The sequence below is a fragment of the Aspergillus pseudotamarii genome (genome assembly GCF_009193445.1).
Source record: "Aspergillus pseudotamarii strain CBS 117625 unplaced genomic scaffold BDV38scaffold_13, whole genome shotgun sequence".
Classification (NCBI taxonomy): Eukaryota; Fungi; Ascomycota; class Eurotiomycetes; order Eurotiales; family Aspergillaceae; genus Aspergillus; species Aspergillus pseudotamarii.
Window position 1 is genome coordinate 401,404 of NW_022475027.1, and position 26,556 is coordinate 427,959.

At 47.8% G+C, this 26,556-nt stretch overlaps 10 protein-coding genes across 10 annotated transcripts; 7 read left to right on the top strand and 3 right to left on the bottom strand.

Moving 5' to 3' along the window:
• Positions 1–1,080: 1,080 nt before the first annotated feature.
• Positions 1,081–3,757, bottom strand: BDV38DRAFT_36115 (protein phosphatase regulator GAC1). The gene is made up of 2 exons (XM_032063223.1): positions 3,514–3,757; positions 1,081–3,406 (listed from the first exon to the last, which is right to left on the bottom strand). Exon 2 carries the CDS (start codon positions 3,277–3,279, stop codon positions 1,177–1,179), a length of 2,103 nt encoding a protein of 700 aa, XP_031916121.1. The 5' UTR covers positions 3,280–3,406; positions 3,514–3,757; the 3' UTR covers positions 1,081–1,176.
• Positions 3,758–4,889: 1,132 nt separating this feature from the next.
• Positions 4,890–5,629, top strand: BDV38DRAFT_240915 (uncharacterized protein). The gene has a single exon (XM_032053954.1). The coding sequence runs from the start codon at positions 4,928–4,930 to the stop codon at positions 5,141–5,143; it is 216 nt and encodes a 71-aa protein (XP_031916122.1). The 5' UTR covers positions 4,890–4,927; the 3' UTR covers positions 5,144–5,629.
• A 5,656-nt stretch (positions 5,630–11,285) lies between these two features.
• BDV38DRAFT_290811 (uncharacterized protein) lies at positions 11,286–13,003 on the top strand (the record flags this gene model as incomplete). Its single annotated transcript, XM_032061575.1, has 5 exons — positions 11,286–11,714; positions 11,830–11,927; positions 11,964–12,200; positions 12,263–12,765; positions 12,823–13,003. Exons 1-5 carry the CDS (start codon positions 11,540–11,542, stop codon positions 13,001–13,003), a joined length of 1,194 nt encoding a protein of 397 aa, XP_031916123.1. The 5' UTR covers positions 11,286–11,539.
• Positions 13,004–13,703: 700 nt separating this feature from the next.
• BDV38DRAFT_240922 (uncharacterized protein) lies at positions 13,704–14,557 on the top strand. Its single transcript, XM_032053955.1, has 2 exons — positions 13,704–13,787; positions 13,859–14,557. Exon 2 carries the CDS (start codon positions 13,905–13,907, stop codon positions 14,157–14,159), a length of 255 nt encoding a protein of 84 aa, XP_031916124.1. The 5' UTR covers positions 13,704–13,787; positions 13,859–13,904; the 3' UTR covers positions 14,160–14,557.
• A 309-nt stretch (positions 14,558–14,866) lies between these two features.
• BDV38DRAFT_240923 (uncharacterized protein) lies at positions 14,867–15,517 on the bottom strand. Its single transcript, XM_032053956.1, has 2 exons — positions 15,475–15,517; positions 14,867–15,417 (listed from the first exon to the last, which is right to left on the bottom strand). The coding sequence occupies exon 2, from the start codon at positions 15,311–15,313 to the stop codon at positions 15,056–15,058; it is 258 nt and encodes an 85-aa protein (XP_031916125.1). The 5' UTR covers positions 15,314–15,417; positions 15,475–15,517; the 3' UTR covers positions 14,867–15,055.
• Positions 15,518–15,674: 157 nt separating this feature from the next.
• BDV38DRAFT_240927 (SH3 domain protein) lies at positions 15,675–18,873 on the top strand. Its single transcript, XM_032053957.1, has 2 exons — positions 15,675–15,782; positions 15,984–18,873. Exons 1-2 carry the CDS (start codon positions 15,717–15,719, stop codon positions 18,711–18,713), a joined length of 2,796 nt encoding a protein of 931 aa, XP_031916126.1. The 5' UTR covers positions 15,675–15,716; the 3' UTR covers positions 18,714–18,873.
• Positions 18,874–19,127: 254 nt separating this feature from the next.
• Positions 19,128–21,248, top strand: BDV38DRAFT_240928 (uncharacterized protein). The gene is made up of 2 exons (XM_032053958.1): positions 19,128–19,213; positions 19,294–21,248. The coding sequence occupies exons 1-2, from the start codon at positions 19,180–19,182 to the stop codon at positions 20,628–20,630; spliced, it is 1,371 nt and encodes a 456-aa protein (XP_031916127.1). The 5' UTR covers positions 19,128–19,179; the 3' UTR covers positions 20,631–21,248.
• Positions 21,249–21,786: 538 nt separating this feature from the next.
• On the top strand, positions 21,787–22,616 carry BDV38DRAFT_280531 (LOG family protein; the record flags this gene model as incomplete). The annotated part of the gene is made up of 2 exons (XM_032059326.1): positions 21,787–21,821; positions 21,944–22,616. The coding sequence occupies 2 exons, from the start codon at positions 21,787–21,789 to the stop codon at positions 22,614–22,616; spliced, it is 708 nt and encodes a 235-aa protein (XP_031916128.1).
• A 172-nt stretch (positions 22,617–22,788) lies between these two features.
• Positions 22,789–24,241, top strand: BDV38DRAFT_290815 (uncharacterized protein). The gene is made up of 2 exons (XM_032061576.1): positions 22,789–23,490; positions 23,565–24,241. Exons 1-2 carry the CDS (start codon positions 23,205–23,207, stop codon positions 24,071–24,073), a joined length of 795 nt encoding a protein of 264 aa, XP_031916129.1. The 5' UTR covers positions 22,789–23,204; the 3' UTR covers positions 24,074–24,241.
• A 118-nt stretch (positions 24,242–24,359) lies between these two features.
• BDV38DRAFT_240932 (EXPERA domain-containing protein) lies at positions 24,360–25,490 on the bottom strand. Its single transcript, XM_032053959.1, has one exon. The coding sequence runs from the start codon at positions 25,299–25,301 to the stop codon at positions 24,564–24,566; it is 738 nt and encodes a 245-aa protein (XP_031916130.1). The 5' UTR covers positions 25,302–25,490; the 3' UTR covers positions 24,360–24,563.
• Between the last annotated feature and the right edge of the window lie 1,066 nt (positions 25,491–26,556).

Below are 26,556 nucleotides of genomic sequence, written 5' to 3' on the forward strand. Positions count from 1 at the left end.
GCCCGTGTTTTTGGGCGTTCGTTGTTGGTGCATCACCCGTTGGAACGCGGGACCCCGAGAGCGGGTCCCCAGGTCACGTGATTTTGACATCCGGATATCTCAACCTCTGTTGAAGGCTTCCTGCACTCCTGATTCTCTACAAAAAGCAAGGCAAAGCAATAATTGTATATCTGCAATGCCCTGCTAAATACTTGAAACTTCTGATCCAGCACACTTACCACTGGACATCCTGGGGATGAACAAGCCCAACCTTACATTCTTCTTGCGGGTCGCCTACATACCTAGTTGAGTGAGGACGCGCCACGGCCAGCAGTGACCGAAACAGGTGTACGACTTTTGAATCTAACAGTTCAACTGACTCGTCATGTTACGTTGGATTAACTCAGTTACACCCGATGTAGAGTCAGAGATCGTCGAGAATTGGTAGCTCATGTCAAAACCACCTACTTAATTGTAAACCTGTACTCCGTATTGTATCTGTCATACATACTCCCGCTATCGTACCAAGACGCCTTTAGAGAAAGGAAAGGAAAAGAAACTCGGGAGGGGAGTTGGACGAAAATGTGCGATCGAACTCCGTACAACGCTCAAGTCGAATAATGATAATTAACAACATGCTGAATGCAATCGACTTCTTTTAACGACATCCTCGTCCGGATGCTGTATCATAAAACCGCTCTCAATGCATGCTGCCGACCAACAAATAGATTACTAGAGAAACATAACTTCATGATCATGAGAAGGATAAAAGCAAAGAAAAGAAAAACAACCAACACCCGGGCGAGAGCATACAAATCGAGGTACCAACGCCATGTAACCATGACTTTTATGCCCCTTCAGCGGAAGAAAGGAAGCGCAAGAAGTGAGGACCCGCGGTTTATTACCATCGCAAAGGCCATACTTCGAGCTTCAACACCACGAGAGAGGCACAATTATAACAGAGAAAAAAGAGGTATCACAAAAGTAACATTAGGGTTGCAATAGAAATGGCATGTCGCATACTGCACGATACATCGTAAGAATAAACATCGGAGGGAAAATGATCAATCATTCTCGTATCTGACGAGCGGGCGCAGTATGTTGTTGGATAGTAGTAGATGTTATTTAGATGACGAAACGCCCAACTCGTCAGACGTGTAAGGCGGAATATAGTTCGTCGTTAGGGTGCAGGTTCGTTCATCCGTGAATAACTGCTGGTCTATGTGTTTCCTTGAGGAAACTGCTCTGCATGGATTCAATATATGGATAGCTGTGTGGAGTGGGTGAAGAATTTCGGGAGTTGTTGCCAGTAGCTGTGTCCATCTTGGGCGACGCTGTTGGTGAGGATTGAGAAGAAGACGTTTGCGTGCTATGAGGGGAAGACTTATCCAAGCTTGGTATAGGACGAGGGTTGTGGGAAGGGTTCGAGGAACCAAAGAAACAATATCGGTCAACAAGCTCCTTATACACCGAGGATTCTCGATGAGGCTTGCTTGACAATAAGGAGGACGGTTTCAATGGTTCGGCCTGAGGTTGGGTTCTTGACTGTGAATAATTATCGCCCAGAGGCTGGTCGACAATCGTCCCTCTTCCTTTGACAGGGCTGTACTTCCCGCCCCCTGGTGGGGAGACTTCGGACTTTGCCCGAGCAGTGAGCGTGGTCCGGTCGTGCGCTGACTTAGTACGCATCGCAGCATTCAAAGATGCTTCGAAATCATAACGACTACCAAATATCTGGGAAGACTGCTTGTCACGACGCACGGGAGCCACCGCGTCGTCATCATGTGATTTACCTCCATATGGAGGCCGATCTTTAGCACCTCGGGTCTTGCGGTCAAATGAAAGATAGTCGTTCATACTCGAAAAGTCATCGAAGGATGGGGGCTTTCCTTGGTTGTTGGCGCTAGAGCCAGCGAAGGTCTTACTCCGAGGAAGAGGGGCGCGAGATACTGCGATCGGTTTGACAGATAGACTTTGAGTGTCCGACTTCGCTGTAGGAATCCTAAGGAAGGTAACCTGATAATTCATTGCCCGGTTGTTATCCCAGAATTCCTGTCCATTGACGTAATAACGAACGCAAAGGTACATGGTCTTCTTTTCTAGATTTGCCTGCTCGTCCAGCTTGATACTGAAGCAAAATCGGTCGTATCCATCATTAATCTGCTTACGGCGAACGTCATCACTGTATTCAGCAATAACTTCAGAGATCGTCTTCCAATGATCGAATGTGAAACGAGCTGCGACATGTTTGTGGAAGGCTAGATTAGCGACCGCCACCACACCAACCAAGGTGTTCTTGTCCGACGACAAAAACAAGCGTTCAAGCCGAACTCGTTGATGCACTCGGGTTGAGACATCCCTAGGAAAATTTGGGAGTCTAATATCCCATTCATAGGAAGACATGTCTGGCTGATCCTTGTTGAACGGAAAACCTCCTTCAGATTCGTAGTCGTCTACTGGAGATGCACCGGCACTCACAGCCTGGGGCTTATCCAACTGCAAAAAGTGGCGAATGTGCTCTAGCTGAGCATCAAAGTGCACGGCCTTGGCATATGTTGGCGTCCCAGGCATGCTCGACGGCCGCCGTCGCGCCGCAGGAGGACGGAGAGCCGGTCTAACGAGCTCCCCTGACTTCTTACGCACCATGGGTCGTTTCGTCCTCAAGTCGTTATCTCCATCGCTCTCATCGGGAGAGCTCGTCACAGCCTCCTCTTGTTTTAGATCGATGGCGTGCTCTGTGATTGAGCGTGAATGGGAGATCTTGCGCGCTTCCTTAGAAAGAGGCGGATGAGGTTGTTTCTTAGTATGATTAGTTAGTTGCGCTACGCTAGACGACGGTTTCCTCTCTTGAGTTTCTCGCTCTGGAGAAGAAACGCGCCTCTGCTCGATAGACCTCACAGCTACCTCCAACTCCTGCAGGCGAAGCCCCTCCCTGTGACCATCATTGGATTCTTCATCACTAGAGTTTGGGGCAGATTCCGGAGGAGAGATCATCGCCCCAGGAGGGATAAGAGCATCACTTCGTGGAGGTGGCGATTGCCTGATGGTAGCATGAGAATCTATTGTCTGCTTGGACTTCCGCACATTCTCTGGGACCGGGAAAGTGAACGATTTGCTGGTTGATGGGCTTCTGCGGTGTCTGCGTACATAAGCTGTCGAAGAGTAAGACCGAGACAGGCGTGGTCGTCCCGCCGGCGGGTCAACCAAGGTAGGTGACGTGGGGCAAGACTGAGACTCTGGCTCAATGTTCTCAATATGTTGCGCGAAAGGCGACGACTTGAGCGGCGCAGTGTATGGCATCCGGCCGGATTTGTGTGATCAAACACAAGAAGCGATCTAATAGAGCAACAGGGATACTTTTGCTTCTCGTAAGGTTGTAGATATTAAGAGACAAGGATCTTATACAAGCTGGCCCCGTCAATACGATCTTTTGGATGAGTTAGCACAGTGTGTTGTAGTGGACAGCAATGCTGAAGCATTAGGTTGAAGCTGAGCACAAGGGTGGCGACAGATTAACATATGGTCAAGTCGTACAGGGACAGTGAATTGAAATCAAGGTAGAACTGTTGTGTTCAAGAAAGATCGGCACGCAACCTGGAGAGAAAATGCGAAAGAAATGGTGCATAAGAAACCACAAGAAGGAGCGTTGGACATCAGTTCCGTACTCGGGGAATGGAGGCAAAGGCGAGCGTATCACAACACCCCATCCCTTCCTGTGGTGATACAGAAGGACTCGCAAAGAACGGGATTCGAGAAAATCACCGACGTAAGAATCGCTGTGGCATGACAAGGGGGATGGTGCCATAGAAGGAAATTGCATCACGATTCGATGAACAGATGTGCACATACCTTGAAAGCTCGACATCTAGTGAGATGAAACAAAGAAAGAAAAGAAAAAGCAAGATAATTCCAGTGAAGCAATCGCGTTTCAAGTTGTAAGAACTGGGGAGGGGAGACAAGAGTGAGATGGGGGAATTAGTAAGACTCAACCCCGATGTTGAAAGAGAAAGATGGGATGATCAATCATGGAGGGAGAAAGGAAATATATGGGAGATGTGGAGATGATGATGGTGGGAGGAGAACGGGGACCGGAGATGGAGCCGCAGTACACAATATATCAAGGCAATGAGATGATCGTTGATAAGAAACCTAATGACCGGAGAATTTTGGATTTTTTGACTTGCTACTGTTCCTAATAGTCAAGAGGGGCGAAAACGAAATTAAGTTGAAACAGACTCTTTTTTTTTTTTTCTTTCCCACTGTCGAATTAATCTTCCATGGCGATTTCTTTTCTTCTATGTTTAGTGGTTTTTTTTTTTTTAATTTTTCAATTTTTTATCATCAACCCCTTGATGGCAAAAACGACATTCAATCGGTTACTCAAGCAATCCACTTTTTAGTGCTCTTTCTTTTTTCTTTTTTCTTTTTTTCGTTTTTAGTGTTATTTTTACTTTTTCCGCCGTGACCGTTACTATACATGGCGATAAGTTCGTAGCCTAAGGCTAAAGTTTGCCGCCGTACCCGGAAACCGGCCAAAACCAATGGATAACGAGAGGACGAGGAGGTGGTATTAGCGGTAATACACCAACTTAAAATAGGCGATCGAACGGTCTGGGACAGTGGGACGATCCCCCAACAGACCAGTCAGTGCGTTCCGACCCAGTGGGTCGAAGGGAAGAGCTCCAGGTAGATGGAGGGTACCGGACGGTCAGGTTATAGTTCCAGATTCTCACGACATTTGATTTGCCCCCCACGATCTCCCATCGGCCAGACCGCCGTCCAATATTCCTTTAGTCACAGTTTCATGGTGGCTTGCTCTGTGGCAAATCTTAAGGGATCTAATCGGAAGTATATCTACTTCATATATTTTATAAAATTTATACACCCACCTGCTGAATGATTTGAGAAATCTTTTACCCGTCATCCCCGATATCGCGTTGTCTTTCCCATGGATGGCATTTCGCCAAATCCTTGCGATCGGGTGCCGTATGTGTTGATGATGCATGTCGGTTTATCTGTCAGTATGTGCATGTGGTGGTCAATGGCAAGGGCAGGTGATCTTCAAGGCTGCAGCTCCGGAATGAACAGGGCCTTCTCAATGGCGGAGAGCGGATATGTGTGTATGCATCTCCATTATGCAGGTATATTTACATACGATGAGTAGTACTTAGCACCCTGACAAGATCCATCGGTCTGCATGTCTCCGAGGAGGTCGGACGTCCACTAGCGTCACTGCCCAGGAATGTCCTAAATCAAGGAATACGTGTCTCCCTGCAGGTCTAGTTTGTAAATGATGTCGCGATACATATCCGACTCACCTGGTTAAATTCTCAATCTTCTTCGATTGTACATCATACTGGAAGGGTATTTTTTCGCTCTTCTTCCCTGATCTCGGGATCCCCCTAACTTAAGGTGGGGTTCACTCTGATCTAATACATGTTCCATTGATAAGGGATACGGGCTGGTAGGAAATATTACCACTCTTGGAAATGCTGTCTTGCTGTTTGCGACAGTGGTGGGCCAATTTCTGGTTAGGACCAAAGTAATTGGCAGTATATGGGGCCTGACGTGCGATACATTTTACCCTCAATTTTAGTCACCGCACCCTAAAGTAAGTCAGTGTCCTATCAGTTCTCCACCCCCCCCCCCCTCTTTAGCCTGCATTCTCCAGAACCCAATTTAGCGCCGGTATCGTTATCAGGAGCGACCAATGAAACCTGCGCATGCTCACTCGCGATGGCCCTCAACGGTCTAGATAGAGTCGATGGTCTGAGACTAGGAGAATATTGTTACTTTGCTTATATTAGGACTGTGATTGCTCCCCTTGCTTTGACACACTAGTCACTACTAGTAGTCAAGAGATATGTCCCCCATGAATGTTATGCAGATGCAGTCTCGAATCTCCTGACGTACAGCATGCGAACCAATTAACTGTCATGCACTCTAGTAATGGAAAGATTGAACTCCTTCCCCTTTTGCGACACTCGGTGTATTACTTTTGGTCCAAGTGCCATCATTACACCTCAATCTGACGGGAAGGACTGAATCAGTCCACATTGATAACCACTCAATTAAGGTACATAACGTAGTCGACTAATTCATGTTCATTCCCGGAACCTTGATACTACCCTTGACAAAATCCACTAAGAGAACTAGCGCCGTCCTCCCAACAAGTTATTTCCTTGGAACGTGCAATCATGACATCAGATATTCTTTCCCAAGGATTTGAATCCGAGCTCAGTCCCTCTCTCCCTTTGTATTTCTTTTTCTCCTCTTTTACTTTTTCCCTTCTCTTCACCACTTTTCGACTGATGTCCGTGCATGCACTGTACCCAAGAAAATTTTCTTCTTGAACGAGCCACCGAACCCCACGCGGTCCGGTCTTGGCATGACTCCCGGATAGGCGTTTTACTGGTCGGAAGAGTCCCTAATTGCCGTTCACGGCATATACTGTAGACGGAACTGCTGACGCACAATTGGGTGATTTGGCCTTCTGTCGTACAGCATAAGTATTTTCCATTGATGCTGATAGGAAGCGAAGTCCTTTTACTCATGTAAATAGTGCTCTGGATGAAGAGGAGGTATACAACCAAAGCCTGGGTATGTCTGGGAAAGAATTTGTTCGCCAATTTCTTTGTCTAAAATTTTTTATATCCACTGCCTTATCATTGGGTCCGTGTAACGTTGGATGCATGCATCCTCTCAGTACCCACTTTCAAGTTTTCCATCTAGACCTTTGCCCCAGTCCATTGGCATCCCAAGGTACCTAATGTCAACACTGGTATATAGCTTCGTTAACCCCTGGGCTTACATGGGTCGCGACCTAAAATCTCATCCCAAGCTCACTATGCGCCGTCTGTGCACATAGATTTTAAATTATTTTCTTTCGATATGCATAGTAACTAATGTTTCATGGCAATAGATGAATCTTATAGCCCAGGTTTCACAGCAGTGCTTCTTACCAGCCTTTGCGAGGATGGTCGAATTTTGATTGCCACTGGCGTCGCGGATATCTCGAGTAATTAATATATACTCAAACCCTATCAATAATAGTTTAATAGGTGTCGGGAAAATATTCTAGTCAGGTTAGGTAACGTTGCTCTCCGACTCGGCAGCGGATTGGCCCTTAAGAGTCAGGTTTCCTTCCGAACCCCCCGATACCGATCGTCTGCGCAATTGACAGGGACATTATTGCAGACGAGGGAAGGTCCTAGAGAGTGTGACTATTATGATGGTATTCATGATTGCCTCGCTTATCTAAACTATGAAAGACCTTCTCGAAGTCCACTACACTTTTGACCGTCTATCGCGCAAACTGGGGAAATGCAAACAAGTTCCCCTGACTGGACACACCGCCAGCCACAGAAAACTTACATAAATAATAATAATAACTAATATTAACAACTTTACACAATAGCACATCGCATGAAATTTAGTTTTTTCGTGCACCTCTTCTTTGGAAATCAGACTCTATGAACTCGAATAAGTCTGAACATCCACTTTCGATCAACACGCAAGACTATGGCCGACATCCCTGTCGTCCAAAGCGCTATTCACCGGCCCCATTTCTAGTCTACCTTGACCTCTAACAAGTAGTAGTACATACCTAGTACCTACGCCGTACGACTCGCTAGTGCGTACGCCGTCTCCATGCGGTCCGTCACCGGAGACTTGGGGCCCGAGCGGGTAATCGGCGACGATTAATCAAAATTTCGCACGCTCGCCCTTTGATCGACAGATACGGCTGTGTTCGAGACCCGTCTTTCCGGAAGCCTGTCTCCCGTATTGCCCAAAAATTATATGGGCCGTTAGAGTTTTCTTGTCTGTTGCCATCGCCAACTGCTTGGAAACCCCGAGCGCGGCGGTGAGAATTATTTTGCCGGATGCGCACGTCCTTGGAGATTTTCAACCATTCTCCGGCCTGTTCAACTTGACAGCCTTAAGATCATGTCGGAAGCACGCGATCGCATTTTTTGCTACTTAGTCCTTAGCGGTAAGCACTTTACGGATGGGTCAATGTATGTAGAGTCAATCCCCCACGCATTGAGCGGAGAGGTTTCTAGTCCTGTCCGGACAGCGATAGGTCCCGAACCTGAGGTGGAGCGCTCTCTCATGCTTGGGTCAAAATGCCCCGTGGGGATTGTTGATAAGGAATTTACTGCGGCGAGTGTGCTGACAAACCTCCTTATCACTTAACTCGATATCAAATTGACTTGGCTCTGAACGATGAAGCATTTACAAAGTGGACCATAGGAATAACCTTCCGATCGTTGCTCCCAACAACTTCTAGACGAGCGATGGCTTCAGTGTGGCATTGACCTTTTGTGACAGCACTTTGCCTGAACCGAATACAGTACTATCTATACAGTTCGCAATCAATGGTCTCGATCGGTCTTGACCTGGTCATGAGAGTTGCGACCATTCATGCGGAGATGCATTGGTTGCGAGGGGAAGCTATCTATCAACATCCTTAGTGTCTAACTTTGTTAAAAGAAAAGGTCTACAATAGGGGGAGTCACTGACTGCTCACAATGCCTGTCATCGAACAGGGAGCGCAATATCCATGAGGGGGGAATAGCGCATATCTTCACCTGAAGAGCCGGTGTTGTTGAAAAGTGTATCTAAAAGTAAACGAAGAGGAGAATCTACTAATGTATACCTTAGGGGTCAGACGTCCGTGCAAGCTCGTCAGTCAACCAACCATCGGCCACGGTACCCAGAGCTGGCGTAACGGCCCCATTTAGTGAAGTTAAAGCTTGGTCGAAAGTGCGGCCCCAAGTACTACACTAAAACCTAGTACGAGTACGTATGTCTACGCATAGACAGCGCTAGGGTCTCAGACAGGCGCCAAAGACTTAGCACCCGAGTTTACCTCGTAGACATCTACGGCTATCCGTGTCGGGCTCTGAACCCGTAGCTCGCTTTCGCCTATTGAAACAATAACGCCGGCCATCTGGTTTCCGAAGATCACCATAGGAGGCAAGCAGCATCGTACATACTAAGTAAGCCAGTCTTGGTTGACATGCTTGAAGTACTATGAAGCTATAGCGGCGGGCCCCACCAGGAAATCATGCATGTTAAATTTCTAATAATGTAACCCTAACTAATTAACCAGCCACATTGAACAATCTATACCCATAGCAAGGCTTTCATCCCAATATCAATTCTTACTACATATTCAGTTAAATAACAAACAAACATCGCCCAGACTGCAACAGCTCACATGAACTCTTATCTTCAGACCATCTCCTCACTCCCCGCCCGAGAGACAGCGCGGTCCCCCGATTCCTATTAGCCCGGATCCCCAAAGGCCGTACCTGCCACTGGACCGGGGTGGTAGCTCGCACGGACGTTATCTGACTGGGGGGTCAAAAGTGACTACGGTGAGCAAGGTAGGTAGGTGTATGTACGTGGGCAGAACACCTGATGAGACACCAGGGATCCGAGCGTTGAAATCCCCTCTCCATCTTATTCCCTTCTGGTGTACGTTCCCCCTCCCTTCAATGTATGTGATTCAATATCGACATTATCACGGATATTCTGCACTTCTATACCTCAGTAGGTCAAAGTTCCTCCTGGTAAACTGCGCACCACAGACATATGCACCAAATACATCCGAGTCACCAATTCCAAATCCCCTCGCCAGTCCGACCCCCTGAAACTACTAGTAGGTATCACAAACACAGCCACGCGGGGTAACATTTTACATACATGCTCACTTTCATCGTGATTATCATCGTCATTGTTATCACTGTAGCCTACAACATACCGCAGAACTGAGTAAGCTCAAGCCGAGACTGCCAACTCATCAGTCCAGTCCCCGCTTTGGGAAGCTTTGTCCTTTCCCCCTAGGTCTGTACCCCATACTCCGTATCTGTAGTTTACCGGTCAGTGCGAAACTCCTCTTTTTTTTTTTTCTTTTTTTTTTTTTTTTTTTTTTTTTTTTGCTTTATGCTCTGCAGCATCCGGGTGGAGAAGGGTTGTTTAGGAAGGTCTCTACGATAGGTTGATTAGCTTGCGGGGTAGATTAACGGATATGTAAAAGAGTTGCAGAGGTAGGTTTTGGTAGGGTTTGATTTATAGGTTTGTCTCTGGTCTGATGTTGTGGAGTGGCTATGATAGGAGAGAACTTGTTGGTTCTGGACTTCTTGGGTAGACACTTTTCTCTGGTGTGCTCTGGGGAATACGAGGTATCTTTGTGTGGATAGTCTCAAACCTTGGAACATAGTTTCCTCGCGCGCTTGATGAGCCAACAGTCTAATCCTATTAGCTTTCGCTTAAGATTTACTTTTTACGGAGCATTGACTTTCCTCGTAGAAACTTGAAGCTCTACGAAGCCATAGCGGTTAAACACTTTGTCGGATCCGAGATATCGCCATCGGAATGGATAGATGCAATTCTCTTGAGATATTGTTGGCAAGGTCGCACGCTACCTGGGTGCTCAACCATGGGCATTCATTCTGTTGTTGGGGGCTGTATCCATACTTGACAAGGGCAATTCCGGTAAACAATCACATAGTTCATCGCTCTTATTGTGCTTTTCACAATCCAAGAATAACAATTATATATCCAATAGGTTCTTTAATCGCCGATCGAGCTTTGCCTGTAATACTCCTTCAAATGACTTCGAGATCGAACTCTACAATGAACCCTTCCGTCGAGAGACTGCGAGATTATTACGTTGTCCAACTCGGTTTCGGAGCGACCATGTGTACACTTGCATGCGTGCTCACTCTGCGGCCATGACTGTCAATATGGAAGAATATCCGGTACTTTTCTACTTGCAGCACACAGCATCGGATGGTTGATGATAATATGAGCAATTGCCTCCGCTCTAGCATCGATTGAGTTCTGTGCCATCGGATTCCTTTTATTTCAGATACAGAAGAACGGTTAATCATCCTTACGACAGAGCCAACCTAGATATGAATCGTCTGCTTTCTTTTGCAATTCGAGATTCGCAGCGGTGAATAAGGCTCATAGCTTGTCAATATAAATTTTGCAGACTGATGTTACGCAACTTCTAGCAGTGACTCTTCTAGTTGAAGCACGTACGAAGCCAGCCTATCATCTGGGAAAATGAGATCCTCGTCTCCGTTCCCTGTTTATAAATTAGGAATTACGCCCATTTCATGTTAATGATAATGTGGACTGGTACTGAGCGATTAGGGGGAGTCTGGTTGATATCCTCCAGAATGGTCGTTGTTCTTTGTTTCACCATTGGAATTTAGTGTGCAGTCTGTTTTAAAAGTAACCAATGGTGTAGAAGTCAACCCGGCGAAAATATCCCCAACGGAGTGAGTCGTGTCTCAGCTAAAATATGTCGCGCTGTGTTCACTTCTGAAGTGGTTGGTATGTGTTCTGCCTTGGCTCACCTGCAATTTTCCAGGCTGTTGCACGAACATTACTGTTGCTGAAGATCTCTCAATTTTCTGCGCATTTTGTTCCCCTTGCCTTCAATCTGCAAGTTTTCGTTTGTGGTTCTCGGTTAATAAACTTCATCCCGTCAAAGCCATGTCTTTACCCCTTGCTTGATCAAGACTGTTGAGGATCCTCCCAAATGGTGTCTCGCGCCCGCTACCGCCGATTAACGTTTCTCTCGGCATTTTTAATAGTATGTCTGGGCTTCTTGGCCTTCTCTAATCGTCATCGCCATGTGCCAGTCGTGTCCTCGTTGAAAGAGCGATACCCTTTGGTTTGGAAACACGTGCATACTTTTGAACGACATGGGGGAGGTAAGCGATACATTACACATTCCACACACTGGTTTTCGTTTCACCAAAGGATGATTTCGTCTTATGCGCTTTTGTTAACAGTCACTGAATCGATATATCTTACTGTGGTCTATAGCGGCAAATTGGGTGCAGCCAAATCCCGAACCTCAAACTATAATCGAAGCCGCGCAATTGGTAAACCAAGCGACTGAATCTGGCGAAGCACGCCGTTTGGTGCCACATTCACTCATCCCTTGAATCATCCATCAGACATGGGGTCACCGGCGAATTGACACTTGGCCAGAAGACTTACGGCAAAGTGTCGAAAGATGGCTGCAATTCGTGGTCGAGGGTGAAATGGCATATTTTCTTTGGGAAGATGAGGGCATGGTAGACTTTATCGATCACTTTGCGCCTGAGTCCCATGAGCATTATTCGTCGCTACCATCAATGGTTGAGAAAACAGACTACTTTCGTATCCTAGTCGCTACATTTGTTGGCGGGATCGTAAGTCCTATCATACACGTGCCGGCTCGATCCCCTCCGACTTTAAACTGACCAGCTGTTAGTATGGAGATCTCGATAGCGTGCCACTCAAGTCACCTGCCCAGTGGATCACTCCACAGGATATTCTGTCATGGACAGACCTCGAGACTAGGTCCGTCTATAACTCTACGAAGCCTGTTCGGGCAATTTTCGGCATCGAAGCAGATTGTCTGCCCACTGACCACACATGCTGGCGCATGGGCTATCCGTATTCAATCCAGCTAACTCAATGGTCGTTCGCCTCAACACGAGACCATCCTCTCCTATACCGATACCTCGAGAATCTGGCTCACCAATTACAGGCAATCGCAGATCAATACGGCGGATTACAAACGTCAGCCGCTCGTACTGAGCTACAGGCCCTTGATCCTTTGACTTTGACAGGTCCGGAGGCCGTGACTTATGCTGTTCAGGAATGGCTCAATGCCTCGTCTGGGTTGAGGTGGAATGCGCTGACTGGCCTGCAGGATGGAGGGAAGGCCAAGCTAGTCGACGATGTGCTGATCCTCCCTATTTCTAGTTTCAGGTGAATCCTTCTTTGAGAAAATCGTACACGAGAGATCGATTAACAAAACATGTATAGTCCCGGTAGAGGAAAGTACGGGAACATGGGCTCTAGGCCCAACACAGATCCCACAGCATTAGTGCACCATCGCGGCCAAGGGTCATGGAAGAAGTTTAACCTAGTCGCTGAGGTCGGTAAAAATTGTCGCACGGTGTTTGGACTTTGTGAGGGTTGGTCGAAGATGCAGAGCTCAACCTGAGGCAGGGCTTCCATCTTTGTTTTGTTCCCCCTCCTTTTCCTTGTCAGGGGGTTCTGGCCCATGTACTCGCCTTGATCAATTTGATTAATTTGAGTAATTCTTACTTTGTCCCGTAAACCGTATAGTTCTAGCGGTTGCGCAAGGGCAAGCAAGTGGACTCTAATTCTACGGGATGCGAAATAGTATAATACTAGTACGTGTAGTAGAACCATCTAACCATAGTTTAGAGGCAAGAGTCTGGGATCTTCCTATCTTCCACCTAGGAGGAGTATTTATATAAACCCGGAGCTTTTCAATGGGCCCCGTCATCTGAAGTTATAAACTGTTGGACAGTGCCGACCAAAATCGACTCTCCTTTCTTTAGATAGCTTTCGAATCGTATATGCCTAGACCGTGAAGCTTGTATGAAATTCCATGTTTTGCTATCCCAAAATAAGTCAAATCTACCTGATCACGTATATGGCTCTATTGCTAGCGTATATCTTGAAACCAGAATGCGTACAATATAGTAAAGAGAAGTAGCTGTTCGATATCAGGAATATTTCGCATAAAAATCGTGTCTTGGCTAAGCCACATGGCCATCTGAATATGATTGGATGATCTATTACATCGATCGTTGCCTTAGACTCTTAGCCCCCACTATTGGACGCCTGAAGGATAGCATCACAGCCACCGTCCATATAACCAAACAAACTCCACACAGATAGATACCAAAGCCGGACAATTTTCTTACCCCAGCAACTAGAACATCTCCAACCCCAACCCCCAACTCACATCACATGAGGTAGAACACAACACCCACCCCCACCTTCGCGTTCTCATACCTGGCATACTAACACGGCCTCGAACCAGCAGCTCAACCCTCTAGACTACGTACATCACACAGACCTGGCCACGCTCAATGCTCAACTGGTTGAAGACACTATTTATCCATAAAGAAGAGTCAACCACCCACTCACGAAGTGCTAGGAGGGCAAGGAAACGTGCGAGGAAGGCGCGGACGAAACGACGCTTTGAGTTAGAAGAGGAACTCAGACGGAGGAGGATGGGAGATGGAAAGGTTCCCTTCTTTATGGGGTCTGTGATACCTGTTTTGTGGGGTACGCCGGGGCAGAGTGTTGAGAAGCAGCATGATCGGAATACTGTTGTGAGGTAGGATTGGACTCCATCTAAGTTTGCATACTTGGGACCTTGAACTTTGATTAGAGGAGTGAGTATGAGGTTTATTGCGATATCTTGAGGATTTGGATAATGGTGATGGGTATAAGCGAAACTGTTGTGCTATAATTCTTTTTGGGGGGCGGGGGGCTGCTCAATATATTGACAAGAAGCACGAGATCCTGAAGACAGAAAAGAAGAAGTTACCGGGAACCGTAGGATAGCGGTCTCAGGGTGGGTTAGGTTACGAACAATTGCTTATTTGCACTATCAACTATATATGGCCTGGATCGTGACTCTGTCAATGATAGTCTTGTCATAATGCCTACTGCTTCTTTCCTCTCCAAATACCCAGGACAGTTGAGAATTGTCCACTCAATGAATTTGCGAACCAAAAGTTATAGAATTTAACTTATACATATCCTCTTTCACGTTGAGTCCCGAGAGTTCCAACTGATTATCCAGCACTCGCTCTCGACACTCCAAGGGTGGGTTGCAGAGCCGGGCCATAACAGTTTCAGACACCTGATACCAGTCAAAGTGCTGAGCATTTAGGGCTTGCGATGAATGTAGACCAAGTGATCTTTGAAGGGTACCAGATTTTCCGGAGTCCGTAAGTTCTCGATAGCAAGATGCTCCAGCTGGCATGTAGTGCTCCGTTGAATCCGAAGACCTTGCATAGTAAATTTATTCGAAATGCGACATTTTAGCATCATCAGCCCGTTCTTCATTATTGACTGTATGTGGTGTGCAAACAAATTGGGGATGGGCTTTGATCTAATTTATCAGAAATTTCATTGTGACGGCAGCCTACGGGCCTACAGTGCTGTGAGCTACTCTTTGTTAACTAACCTTCATTACGTCGATATTAATGGAGAGGATTTACAGCTTGAACTAACCAAGAGTGGCACTGCGCTGTTGGAGTCCAGATAATTCTTCCTGGCATGTTGGGCAATTCATACCCTCGAGGTTAGCACGCATGATCATTGTCACCAGACCTCCAGGTTGGACTGTGTAGAGGGATGTGATGACTGCACTTTCAAAGCTTCCACTGAAGATGAAGTAGTGATGCACTTTATGCCAGCGATGACACCCTCTAAAGCCCCTTGGCGGCTTTTCCTGTGCACATTTCACAGGTGATTCAACACTCATGAGTGCTCCGAGCGCAGAATCCAGAAAAAGCGTGTTTCCAGGACACAGTATTCCAACACCAAGCCAAAAGGTGGGTGGGTCTGGTTACTAAAGAGACGGTTACCCTGTGTATGTGTGAGTATGTCATTACTTTCCAGTTAATTGTACTGTAGTATGCTAACCTGAAGGTGACCCTTCCTACAGGAAAGAGGGGAGCAAGATAACGATAAGCTGTTGTTACTATTCTCAAGGCACTTCCGATTGTGAAGCTAAGTGGAGCCACTAATGGTCCATTTTTAACTCGAGCCGAAAAGGTCGATCCCGTGGGACAACCAGCCTTAAGACTAGTAACCCAACCAAACCTCCGGCTGTTTACTCCGTCCCTCATACACTTCGCTTCTGTCGACGTTGGCTTCATCTCCCCATGTCAAATGAATCACCTACCGGGGGTCCTGGTTTAGGGGACCTTGAAAAGGAACTGATCTGCTCGGTATGTGTGTTCTAGCTATTTTTTTCTTTCCCTTTCCGTGGCTTGATTTTTGATTAGGCTGAAAACGTGGGGAGTCCCAGTCATCGCTCGCCCGCTGTCATCAACATCCCTTTGTGCAGATCGGACATTCTAGAATTATGATGTTAAAAATAATGAAGATATAATTGCTGTGTACTGTTGTTGACCGCCCATTCTACTTAGATCTGCACAGAACTGCTCTACCAACCTCTCACCCTCCTCGACTGTCTCCATACTTTCTGTGGCTCTTGCCTGAAAGAATGGTTCTCCGTCCAAGCTTCGCGCCACCGGTCATCCTCCGTCCGATTCACTTGCCCATCATGTCGCGCCGTCGTTCGCGAAACAAGACCGAATGCCACCGTCACTACGTTGTTGGACATGGTGCTCACTGCGAACCCCGATCGTGCGAGGCCTGAGGCTGAGAAGGAGGAAATCGCGCAAAGATACAAACCTGGCCAACCCGTCTTTCCTACTGTTGCTTCACCTGAGAACAGCACTGCTGAGTCGGATGATGAGGACCGAAGGTTAATGGAGGAGGTCCGTGAACTGAGCCTGCGTGAGAGTGGACCGCGAACAAGGGAGCATCGGTCGGCACGATCATCGAGAACTCGTCGAGGTGAAAGTGCTGATGGGGATAGACGAAGGGAAGACGGTCGATCCCGACAACAACGAGAAGAGGAACGCGCTGCGCGACGTCACGTTCGGAGCACATTGCCCGATGCTTCCGATCGCACGAGACAAATAGAACACCAATCGAGCCTTCGATCGTTGCTAAGCTTGTCGGATACCGAAACCATGCAAGAAGAGATCTTACGTCAAATCTTGGAAGAAGGGTTATTGGACGATATTGATATGGACAATCTCGGACCCGCGCAGGAAGAGGAGCTTAGTGAACGCATTGCCGATGCTTATAGACGGAGGCATAGACTGCGTTCGCGGTCACAGCAGAGAAGCGGTGCACAGGAAGAGGCGCATGCATCAAATCGCCCTCGGGCGCGGTCGCAATCAATGCAGAGATCGCAGCCCGCTTCTAGTGCTCGAGGTCCACCAGCGCACCCTCCGGTATCAAGGCCATATTTACTCGATCCTCTCGTGCCACGCTCCGGTAACTCTGGCCACCAGCGGCGCTTATCTGATCAAGGCAGCCGTCAAAGAGTATCGCCTATTCCTGTTAGCTCCGCTTCGTCGTCAGAGGTCAATCTGAGGCCTGCAGCAAGATCGTCTAGCGACATGATTGCCGACCGCCCTCGGGGCTCCCAGGCTGCTCGGGTTAGAGCGGCTGATTCAGCTCCACGGACACGTCGAGCGACAGCTTCTGAACAATCTATTCCTAGTATATGGGTGGCAGGTGGTAATGATAGGGAGCTACGACGACAAAGACCAGCCAGACAGTCTATCGACTCTCCCACATCAGTTTCTTCATTGGTGCGAAGCCCTCGAACTGCTTCCTTCGCGTTGCGCTCGGAACAAAACCTTGCAAACTCACCTACGGCTACTTCTCTGGCGCCTGAGACCAACAGCCCTGTCAGGGCAGAAGGACGCTCCCGGCCCTCATCCTCTAGATCGAACGTTTCTCAAGCCACAGCCTATTATAGTGAACCATCTATCTCGTGCGATAGATGCGGAAAGCCGAATATCCAGTATGAACTTCACAAGAAATGCCGGTTATGCAAGGATGGTGACTACCATATTTGCCTACGCTGCTACCGGCTTGGACGTGGCTGTCTAGACTGGCCTGGCTTTGGTGTATCTGCAAAGGCGGATCTTGATAGAATTCATGCTTCTTCTAACGGTCTTGCCACGCCTTCACAAGAATCACAACATATCCTATTGTCTTTAAAGTATAATCGGCCGTCCGACACCGCCCGTCGAACCACACGAGATGGAAGAGAGGTTACCAATGAAAACCCCGCCCGACGATTACAAACCGGGCTCTTCTGCGACATATGTCAGTCGTCAGCAGATACGTGCTTCTGGAAATGCAACCAGTGCAACGAAGGCGACTGGGGTTTCTGCAACAAATGTGTCAATGAAGGAAAATGCTGTACGCATGCCCTTCTACCGATATGCCGTGTTACGCCAGATAGTCCCTTAACTCCCGCGACACCAGCCGTCCTTGGTGATGTAGCTAATGGTTCGGCTGCTCCTCTTGCCGGAGCTGAAACACTGAAAATACTTTCCTTCTCCACGAATTGCGATATTTGCGCCAATCAAATTCCACCATCTACTCTGCGCTTCCACTGTCTCCAATGCAATGAGGGTGATTATGATACTTGTGCGAACTGCTACCTTAAGCTTGTGGCGACAGCAAAAATCCGTAAAGAGAATGGCCATAACGGCTGGCGGCGCTGCTTGAAAGGTCATCGGATGGTGGTAGTTGGATTTGAAGATCATGAAGAGGGCCAGAAACGGGTTATCGTTCGTGACCTAGTGGGCGGCCGTGCGTTGAAAGACGAACACCTTCAGCCTTCCTCCCCTCCCGCCTCTCCACCCGTGACACGCACATTTGTGGCAGGTTCGGGTACTGTTCCATCCCCTGAACTCGGAACTGGGGATTGGAGTTGGAAAGAGGGAGCGGAGCGGCGCAAAAAAGCATCTCGCATCAGAGCCCCATGGTCAAGTACCCTCGGTGACCGTACTAACTCATACTCTGAACCTTCCACGCCCACCACTCCCACACAGAACGCAACATCGGCACGTCGCTTCCCGCCTGATGGCGGTGTTGGCCTCGTTGTTCACGCGCTATGGCCGTGGTATCCTGAGAATGGTGTCAAAGACGAGCTGATGTTTCCTCGCGGCGCGGAGATTACTGAGGCCGAAAATATCAACGATGATTGGTATTGGGGATGTTATGCTGGGTCTACTGGGTTGTTTCCAGGAACACATGTCTTTGTTGTTGGGGAGATTGCCTAATCCCTTGTAAACAACGTCTAACTGCCTCGATGAAATCAATGACGACTTACGATTGATGTATACATAGATGATGACGTTGAGATGATCTGATGGACGGGATGTACGTACTGCATCATTTTACGGAATATTAGTGGTGTATTGTATTCGACTGCTGCCTGCATCATGGTATTATCAAATCACAAGTTGTCCAAGACTTAAAAGTAGTGGTAGATGCATGTAGGCAGATGCAGATGCACAGCCAGTCGACCTTCTAGAAATTCCCTGCCAGTCGGCATGTGCCTTGTCTCCGCCTCAGCCCCACTAGTCCAGCCTTACTGCGCCACACTCGTACCTGCCTTTTGAAGTATGGATGACGAACGGGTGGAAGGGTCCGCTTGGCGTCATTGCCATATATAATCTCCCGCACTCTTCCCCTCTGGAATGTAGACAACCCCACTGCAATTTTTGAAGCTTTGAATTCTTGATCATGTCGTACAATCCACCTTATCCCCCACAAAATCGTATGTATCCTTGTCGCAGCAATATAGTCCCTCCGAGTCATTCTTGATCGGCTGACTGTCGTCCTTTTCGTCTTAAGCAGAACCCCCTTATCCGACCCACGGTGCCCCTCAGGGTTTTCCACAACCTCCGTATCCTCAGCAGCCGGGCTATGGCGGTCCCCCTCCTCCAGGTCAATATAATCGGCCGCCTCCTGCACATCCGGGCCAGTATGATCGACCTCCAGTAGCACCCCCAGGCCAGCCAGGCTATCCTCCGCACGGACACCCCCCACCAGGCCCCGGATACCACTCATCGCCTCCATCTCACCCTCCATATGGAGCGCCCCCACAACAGTTCCCTCCCCATGTCGGTGCAGGATATCCGCCAGGTCCTCAGCCGGGACCATATGGCGGTGGCCCAGTAGGAGGCTACCCATCGCAACATTCGCAACAGCCATTCCACAGCGCTCCACCGGCCCAGCCATCCCCGGGCTACATCCCCGGCCAAATTGCCTCTGGTGATTTCACCCGCGAAGCTGATGGGCTCCGTAAGGCGATGAAGGGCTTTGGAACAGATGAAAAGTCACTCATCCAAATACTGTCAAAAGTCGATGCGCTCCAGATGGCCGCCATTCGCCAGACCTATGCCAACTATATTCGTCGCGATCTATACAAGGATGTCAAATCCGAAACGAGTGGCTACTTCCGCGACGGCTTGCTTGCCGTCATTGATGGCCCGCTGATGCACGACGTGACTTCCGCACGTGAAGCGGTTAAGGGAATCGGCACCAAGGAATGGTTGCTTAACGATGTCCTAGTGAGCCGGTCGAATGCGGATTTAAAAGCTATTAAAGCCGCATATGAACGCACATACAGCCGGTCTCTCGAGCAAGACGTCCAAAGCGATCTGTCATATGAAACACAGAGTCTCTTCGGAATGATCCTTCGCGCAGACCGCCATGAAGAATCCTTCCCAATTGACCCGCGCACCATTGAGGAAGAAACAAAGTCCCTGCACTCTGCCACGGCTGCTCGTATGAGGAATAATGCTCAGGAAGTCTGCGGGATCTTCGCCCGGTCGTCGGACAACGAACTCCGCGCTATTAACCAGGCATTCAGCGCCCGCTACAATGCCTCGCTAGAGAAGCACATTGACAAGGAATTCTCGGGGCATATGAAGGAAGCTCTGCTTCAGATGCTGCGTGGCGCATTGGATCCAGCCATGCGGGATGCCGAGTTATTGGAGGATTGCATGAAGGGTATGGGCACTAAGGACGTCAAATTGGTGAGCCGCGTTGTCAGGGTACACTGGAATAGAGCGCATAAAGATCAGGTGAAGCGCGCTTACCGCCATCGGTATGGAAAGGATCTGATCGACAGAGTTCGCGGTGAGACAAGCAGTGATTACCAGAGACTGATGGTTGCTCTACTGGAGTAGACCCTTTCACTTTATGATTGTATGAATAAATGGTATGCTGGGTATGGCAAAGGTCAGGCATGGGCTGGGTGGTTTTCTGTTTCTTTCATATGCGTCAACCTTTGATAATATTCTAACAAGTGCAACTCTTGAGTGATACCACCAGATGCATGTTTTTAATATCTTAGGCGGCTTGCTCGGTTATCACTATACTATAACTAGTTTACTGAATTGTCTTCGGATCCTTCGCGATGACAATGTATTTGTTCTTTTGTTAGTGTTTTTAGTCAAATTTTAGATATCTTAACTTCTTAAATGAAGTTGAAGAGTAGCCCGAAGGTGGTATCCTGCCTTTTTTGCTATGGAATCCACCATATCCACCCGATACCTACGGCGATGTTCAAATTGGTGCTTCTAATTGGCATTCGCCAATTTCCCTTACGTCAAAGCCCCATATTAACGCGCATATTTAGCCTTACTGGTTGGGGGAGAGCGACCAGCATCCTCGGAACAGCAGCTGTGATTACTGATCTGGAAAATGAATATTATGACCGAGTTTTGCAACGAAAATTGGTCAACGGCTCCTACAAAATGGGTGCCTAGTATCTACAGTCATCCCCTCTTCAGAGCTTTATTTTTATTCCGCCAGGAAATCTGAATATTTAGTAAGTTGGTGGTCATTTATCAATACGTGAACAATACCCTGTGCACCCGACTATATTCTATGTATAGATAGAGTCGACAATAGGATTACCAGATTCAAGCTAGTCTGTTCCGAGAGGAATCCATGATAATCTTTACATACCATAGGATACAAGTACAATTTGTTGTAAATGCATGGCCATGCCTAACACCAAGAACTTCCTATGTGGAGTACATGACTATATAAACCTAGTGACTCGGAATCGGACAGCATGCACGACCTAACCGGGGTTGAAATAAGATTTCGCACTCATTTTTTACTGAACACTAGCTCGAAATGCTGGGCCCCAGTTCCGGTTAGCTTCCGATAATTCCGAGTCGATCCATAAAAGATGAGTCATTATCAGATAGTGTGCAGGCGACGGCAAGTGCTCTTGTCATATGTACCCCTTTCTCCCTTATACATCTGCGCACCTCCTATACATCTATATACACTTACCATATAACACACATGATTTTCTGAGTGCCGTTAAAAATGACTGAAGATAAACCAGCCGTCGTCTGCGTCTTGTGAGTCAACCATTCCTAGCAGTTCTCCTGCTCCTCGACGATCGGCGATAGCCCCGATAATAGAACAATGAAAAACTCTAAACCGAGTAAAGCTAACTAGTACCCTTTCCGGGAATATCCAGCTGCGGGGCCACAGCAGGGAAAAACCCAGTACACCTGGAAGCAGCCCGGGCCCTAGCCTACGAATTCCACAAACACAATGTCCAATTGGTATACGGCGGCGGCACCTCAGGACTAATGGGCGAGGTCGCAAAGACACTAGTCTCTCTATCTGGCCCCAAAGCCGTGCACGGCATAATCCCCCGGGCCCTTGTCAAAATATCCGCCAAGAACAGCAAGGAAGCTCCCACAGCGGCGGCGGGAGGCAAAGCAGCCGAGCGAGTCGTCTCCGAAGCATTGGATGGAGATGAGATCCCCGAGTCGGAATACGGGATTACGACTATCGTGCCGGATATGCATACGCGCAAGCGGTTGATGGCGACGAAGGTAATGGAGGGCGGGCCTGGGTCGGGGTTTGTGACGCTGGCTGGTGGATTTGGGACGATTGAGGAGGTTATGGAGATGACGACGTGGAATCAGTTGGGGATCCATCGTGTTGGGGTCGTGTTGTTGAATATTAATGGTTACTGGGATGGGTTGCTGGCGTGGGTGCGCAATGCCGTCGAGGAGGGGTTTATCAGTGGTGAGAATGGGTCCATTCTGGCTGAGGCGCTGGATGTAAAGGAGGTGTGGCCTAAGTTGTTGGAGTATCGGTGTAGCGAGGGTCGGTTAAAGTTGAATTGGGGCCAGGAGTGAGCACATTTTATAGACAAAGAGATATGAATAGATACTAGAGTCATGGTCTTGTATACAGCGAGCTCTGTCGATATGTCCTCTCTTGACCTACGGCCGAGATTGGTCTGGCCGTCGGATGCGGCACCGTCCTCTAGATCTCACGAATTGGAAGGCAGTCGCTCTTATAGGCCACATGAAAGCGTAATACTGCCGCTTTGGTGACCCTTAGCTAGCGAATTTAGTTACACTAGTGGTAATAATGGAGCTCTTGAATGGAAATAGGGCAGCAGAGCTAATTCCCCAAAGAGGCAATACCCGCGAAGCTACATAAGCTTAAACCACCGGAGTTAAGGTATCCCCGCAATATGCCACCGAGTTTCTATAGACATTCGATCATTTTTGAATCGAGCAATATTGCTCCAAAAACCGATGTTTCCGATTCAGATACGCCAATCCTCGGCTTTAAGGGATATCCCATCGATACCGTTTCAGGTATTCCTGGAGTTCAAGAAAAGATATATAAACCCGAGGTGACACTCTCCCAGACCTTTCTAACTCCTAATAAGCTTCAACTGAGTAATATACAATTCATACTCAAACAATCCCATAATGGCACCCAAGATCGTCCTAGTAACCGGCGCCAATAACGGCATCGGCTACGAAACAGTCAAAGCGCTGCTCCAATCCACCAAAGCAACCTACCACATCTTCCTAGGTAGTCGGTCGCTCGAAAAAGCCAAAAAGGCCCTAGAAACCCTCAACACCGAAGTACCCGCTACGAAAAGCAGCGTTGAACTCCTCCGGCTTGACCTAACCGACGATGCATCTATTGAAACAGCCTATGAGACAGTGCGCAATAGCCATGACCACATTGATATTCTCGTGAACAATGCCGGTACGTCACTGACACCTACCACGGGCACTAATATAAAGACTCCCATTACAAAAATATAGTACTAATTAACTCAGGCGCCAGCTTTGACGGCGAGCTCCTCGCAGGCCGCGTGTCACTCCGCGAGTGCTTCACCAAAGCATACGATGTCAATGTAGCCGGAACACATGTCTTGACCTACACCTTCATACCATTACTGTTGAAGTCGGCAGATCCGCGATTAGTCTTCGTGGCGGGGCTGTCCCAGATCACCCAGGCCGCTGAATCCTACTTCCCGACACCGCCGCTGCCGGCGGGTTGGCCGAAGAATGTTGATTTTGAGACTATTGGGTATCGGTGCAGTAAGACGGCTTTGAATATGCTGATGCTGGATTGGAATCATAAACTCAAGGCGGATGGGGTGAAAGTCTGGGGTGCTGGGCCGGGATTTCTGGCGACGGGCTTGGGTGGTTTGACCGAGAAGGTTAGGGAGATGGGTGGCGGACATCCTAGTATTGGGGGTGTTTTTATTAAGGATGTTGTGGAGGGGGCTAGGGATAATGATGTTGGGAAGTTGGTGCGGAAGGATGGGATTTCGGCTTGGTGAGGGATTGTTGAGTGTGGAATGGCTATTTGGGATGAGGGGATTATTTCAATTTAGTGCATGCCTTGATTTTGTTTTCCTTTTCTGGAATATTTATATGCTTAAGTTACCTGAAGTTCACGGGGAGTAGAGGTCGAGAAGGCGAGGAGATTTCATTATAAGATGTTGAAATTGTATTTATATCCTACTACTACTCTGCTCATCTAATTATTTACTTTGTTATAGAATAGTGTGTCTATTCTGATGGCGTAGTATAGTATGCGCTACGAAGCTCACTGACCAAAATTGAGATTAATTTCAATTTCGCTTCATCTCACATAGTCAAGCTTCTAGTTGGAAAGCTAATTATATATAGGGATATTCTCATGATCATTTGCAAAAAGATGGAAACCATAAGCGCCTTTGCTCATGCGTCAAATTGCTGACTCTGTAACTCTAATCAACAGTCCTTCGTCACAGGCGCTTGCTCAACCGATCTATAATATGCTGTTGTTTATTTGCTCTTGCGAGTTTCAGCTGCACCTTCAGCCTTCGTAAAGGCGGTGCGCAGCTCCTTGGTAGCCTCCCACAACACCCACAGAGGAACCCACACCCAGAGAGTATTGAAAAAGAACAGGTAGAACCACAGATATACGGGGTTACTCGTCTCCAACTGCGAGCTACCGGTAAGCCATTCAGGCGCAAAGGTCATGAACCCGCCGTACAGCTCAGCGGTTGCCAGAGCAGGCGCCACCAACCACAGCTTCGCTTTCGCGGAACCTTTTGCCGCGGCACTTGTCCGGCTGCTGGAGGCCTTCCACAGAAGATAGCAGACATAGAGTGCCGCGGGGCCTCCGAGGAAAACGGTCAACAATTCGAGGGAAATCACGTTGGCGTCAGCGGCCGCCCAGCGGAAATCGGCCTTAGCGTATTCCTGCCACAGTCGCGAGCTGGGACGAGTTCCGTACGCAGCTCCGTATACGCGGTCCTTCTGATCGAGGAAGTAGGGTGGGCGGTTGAATCCGGAGGGGAGTTTTGTGTAGCTGAAGAAGCACTCGTAGAGGAATGAGCCTTCGATGAAGATGTGGGTGAGGGCGTCATAGGCGTGCCAGAAGAAGAGGATACGGTTTCGCATGTGAGTGGAGGGGATTAACGACCGGCCCAGGATGTAGGCGGCTGGCATGAAGGAAAGGGCAAACGCGATGCAAAGACATGTCGCGACGTCAAGGGTGAAAGGTGTGGCGGTCGACATGTTGGGTGTGTGCTGTTCGATCCGGGCTTTTGTTTATTTATGCTCCTCCTCCAAAATAGGTCCCAGGTGAGGAGGAACTGGATGTTTGAGGAGGTCAAACTAGGCGTAGTTATGTCAGGTTTCTGTCATGGACACGTCGGTAGATTAACGCTGGAGACGTTGCGATCTCTATAGCGTGGTGTGAATTGATCTCAAGGTTGGGCCCCTGAAAATGTGAGAATGATCGACACAGTGGCTTATGCCTGAGGCAGTGACGGAGTCTGATTACTTTTGCGGACCCACTTTTGCGATCTTGTACTACGGAGTACGAACATACTAGAACACAATATCTATTTTTTCAGGTCTCGCGTGTACTTTTGCGGCCTTACAATAGTCAGCGAGATTCAAGACAACTATCTGTCCAGATTTATCTTAGCCTTAGTCTAGAAATGGCTAAAGAAATAGTCAATTATGTAATTATTCAACAAGTAGTAATATATTTTTATGTTCCTCTTCCTAGGTAATAGGTAAAGGAAATATATTCTGACAATATACTGAGTAGCTTGCTTTGCAAGCGTCATATAGTAGACTATTTTATAAGAGTGGTCTCTATTGTGATACTAAGAACTTTAATCTGTTGTAAGGAAAATATCAACTTCTTCCTGACCGTTCAGAGAGCAAGAAAGTCTGAAATCTCTTAATACCACAAAATTGGCAATATTCCGTGCAAAATATATAGCGTCAAACTTTGTGAGCTCCTACAAGTTTCCTTCGCAGTTGGGTTTGTCCCAAGCCCATAGATTATTAGGGCCATATGGACTTGGGGGAGCTTAAGTAATTCCTAATTCTGGTATAATACTTATGTTAAAGGATGGGCTTGGTACATATAGTACTGACAGCCGGTGGAAGATATAGAACAAGATTAGCAGAAGTAACATAGGGATATCCAATTAGTTTTTTCCAAGAGTATATTCAGGGTGACTTCTTTTGAGTCTATAATAAGACTAATCATTTAGTTATCTCTGGCTGAATCACCGTTTCTGGAGAAAAACAGGCTTTGAGGCATGACTCTTGTTAAAGGCACAACAAGACGAGTGGCAGATTGAACCACAGTTTCTCAGGGGCCTTTCTTATGGGTTCTCACAAGGAAGATGAATTAGTTCTCTTTGCATATAGGGGTACAGTATACATTACTGCCTCGTTCATTCCTTGTTTCCTATTAGGCAATTTAAAAGGGTAGAACAAAACAGTCTGTCTCGGATCCAGTCTAACCTTT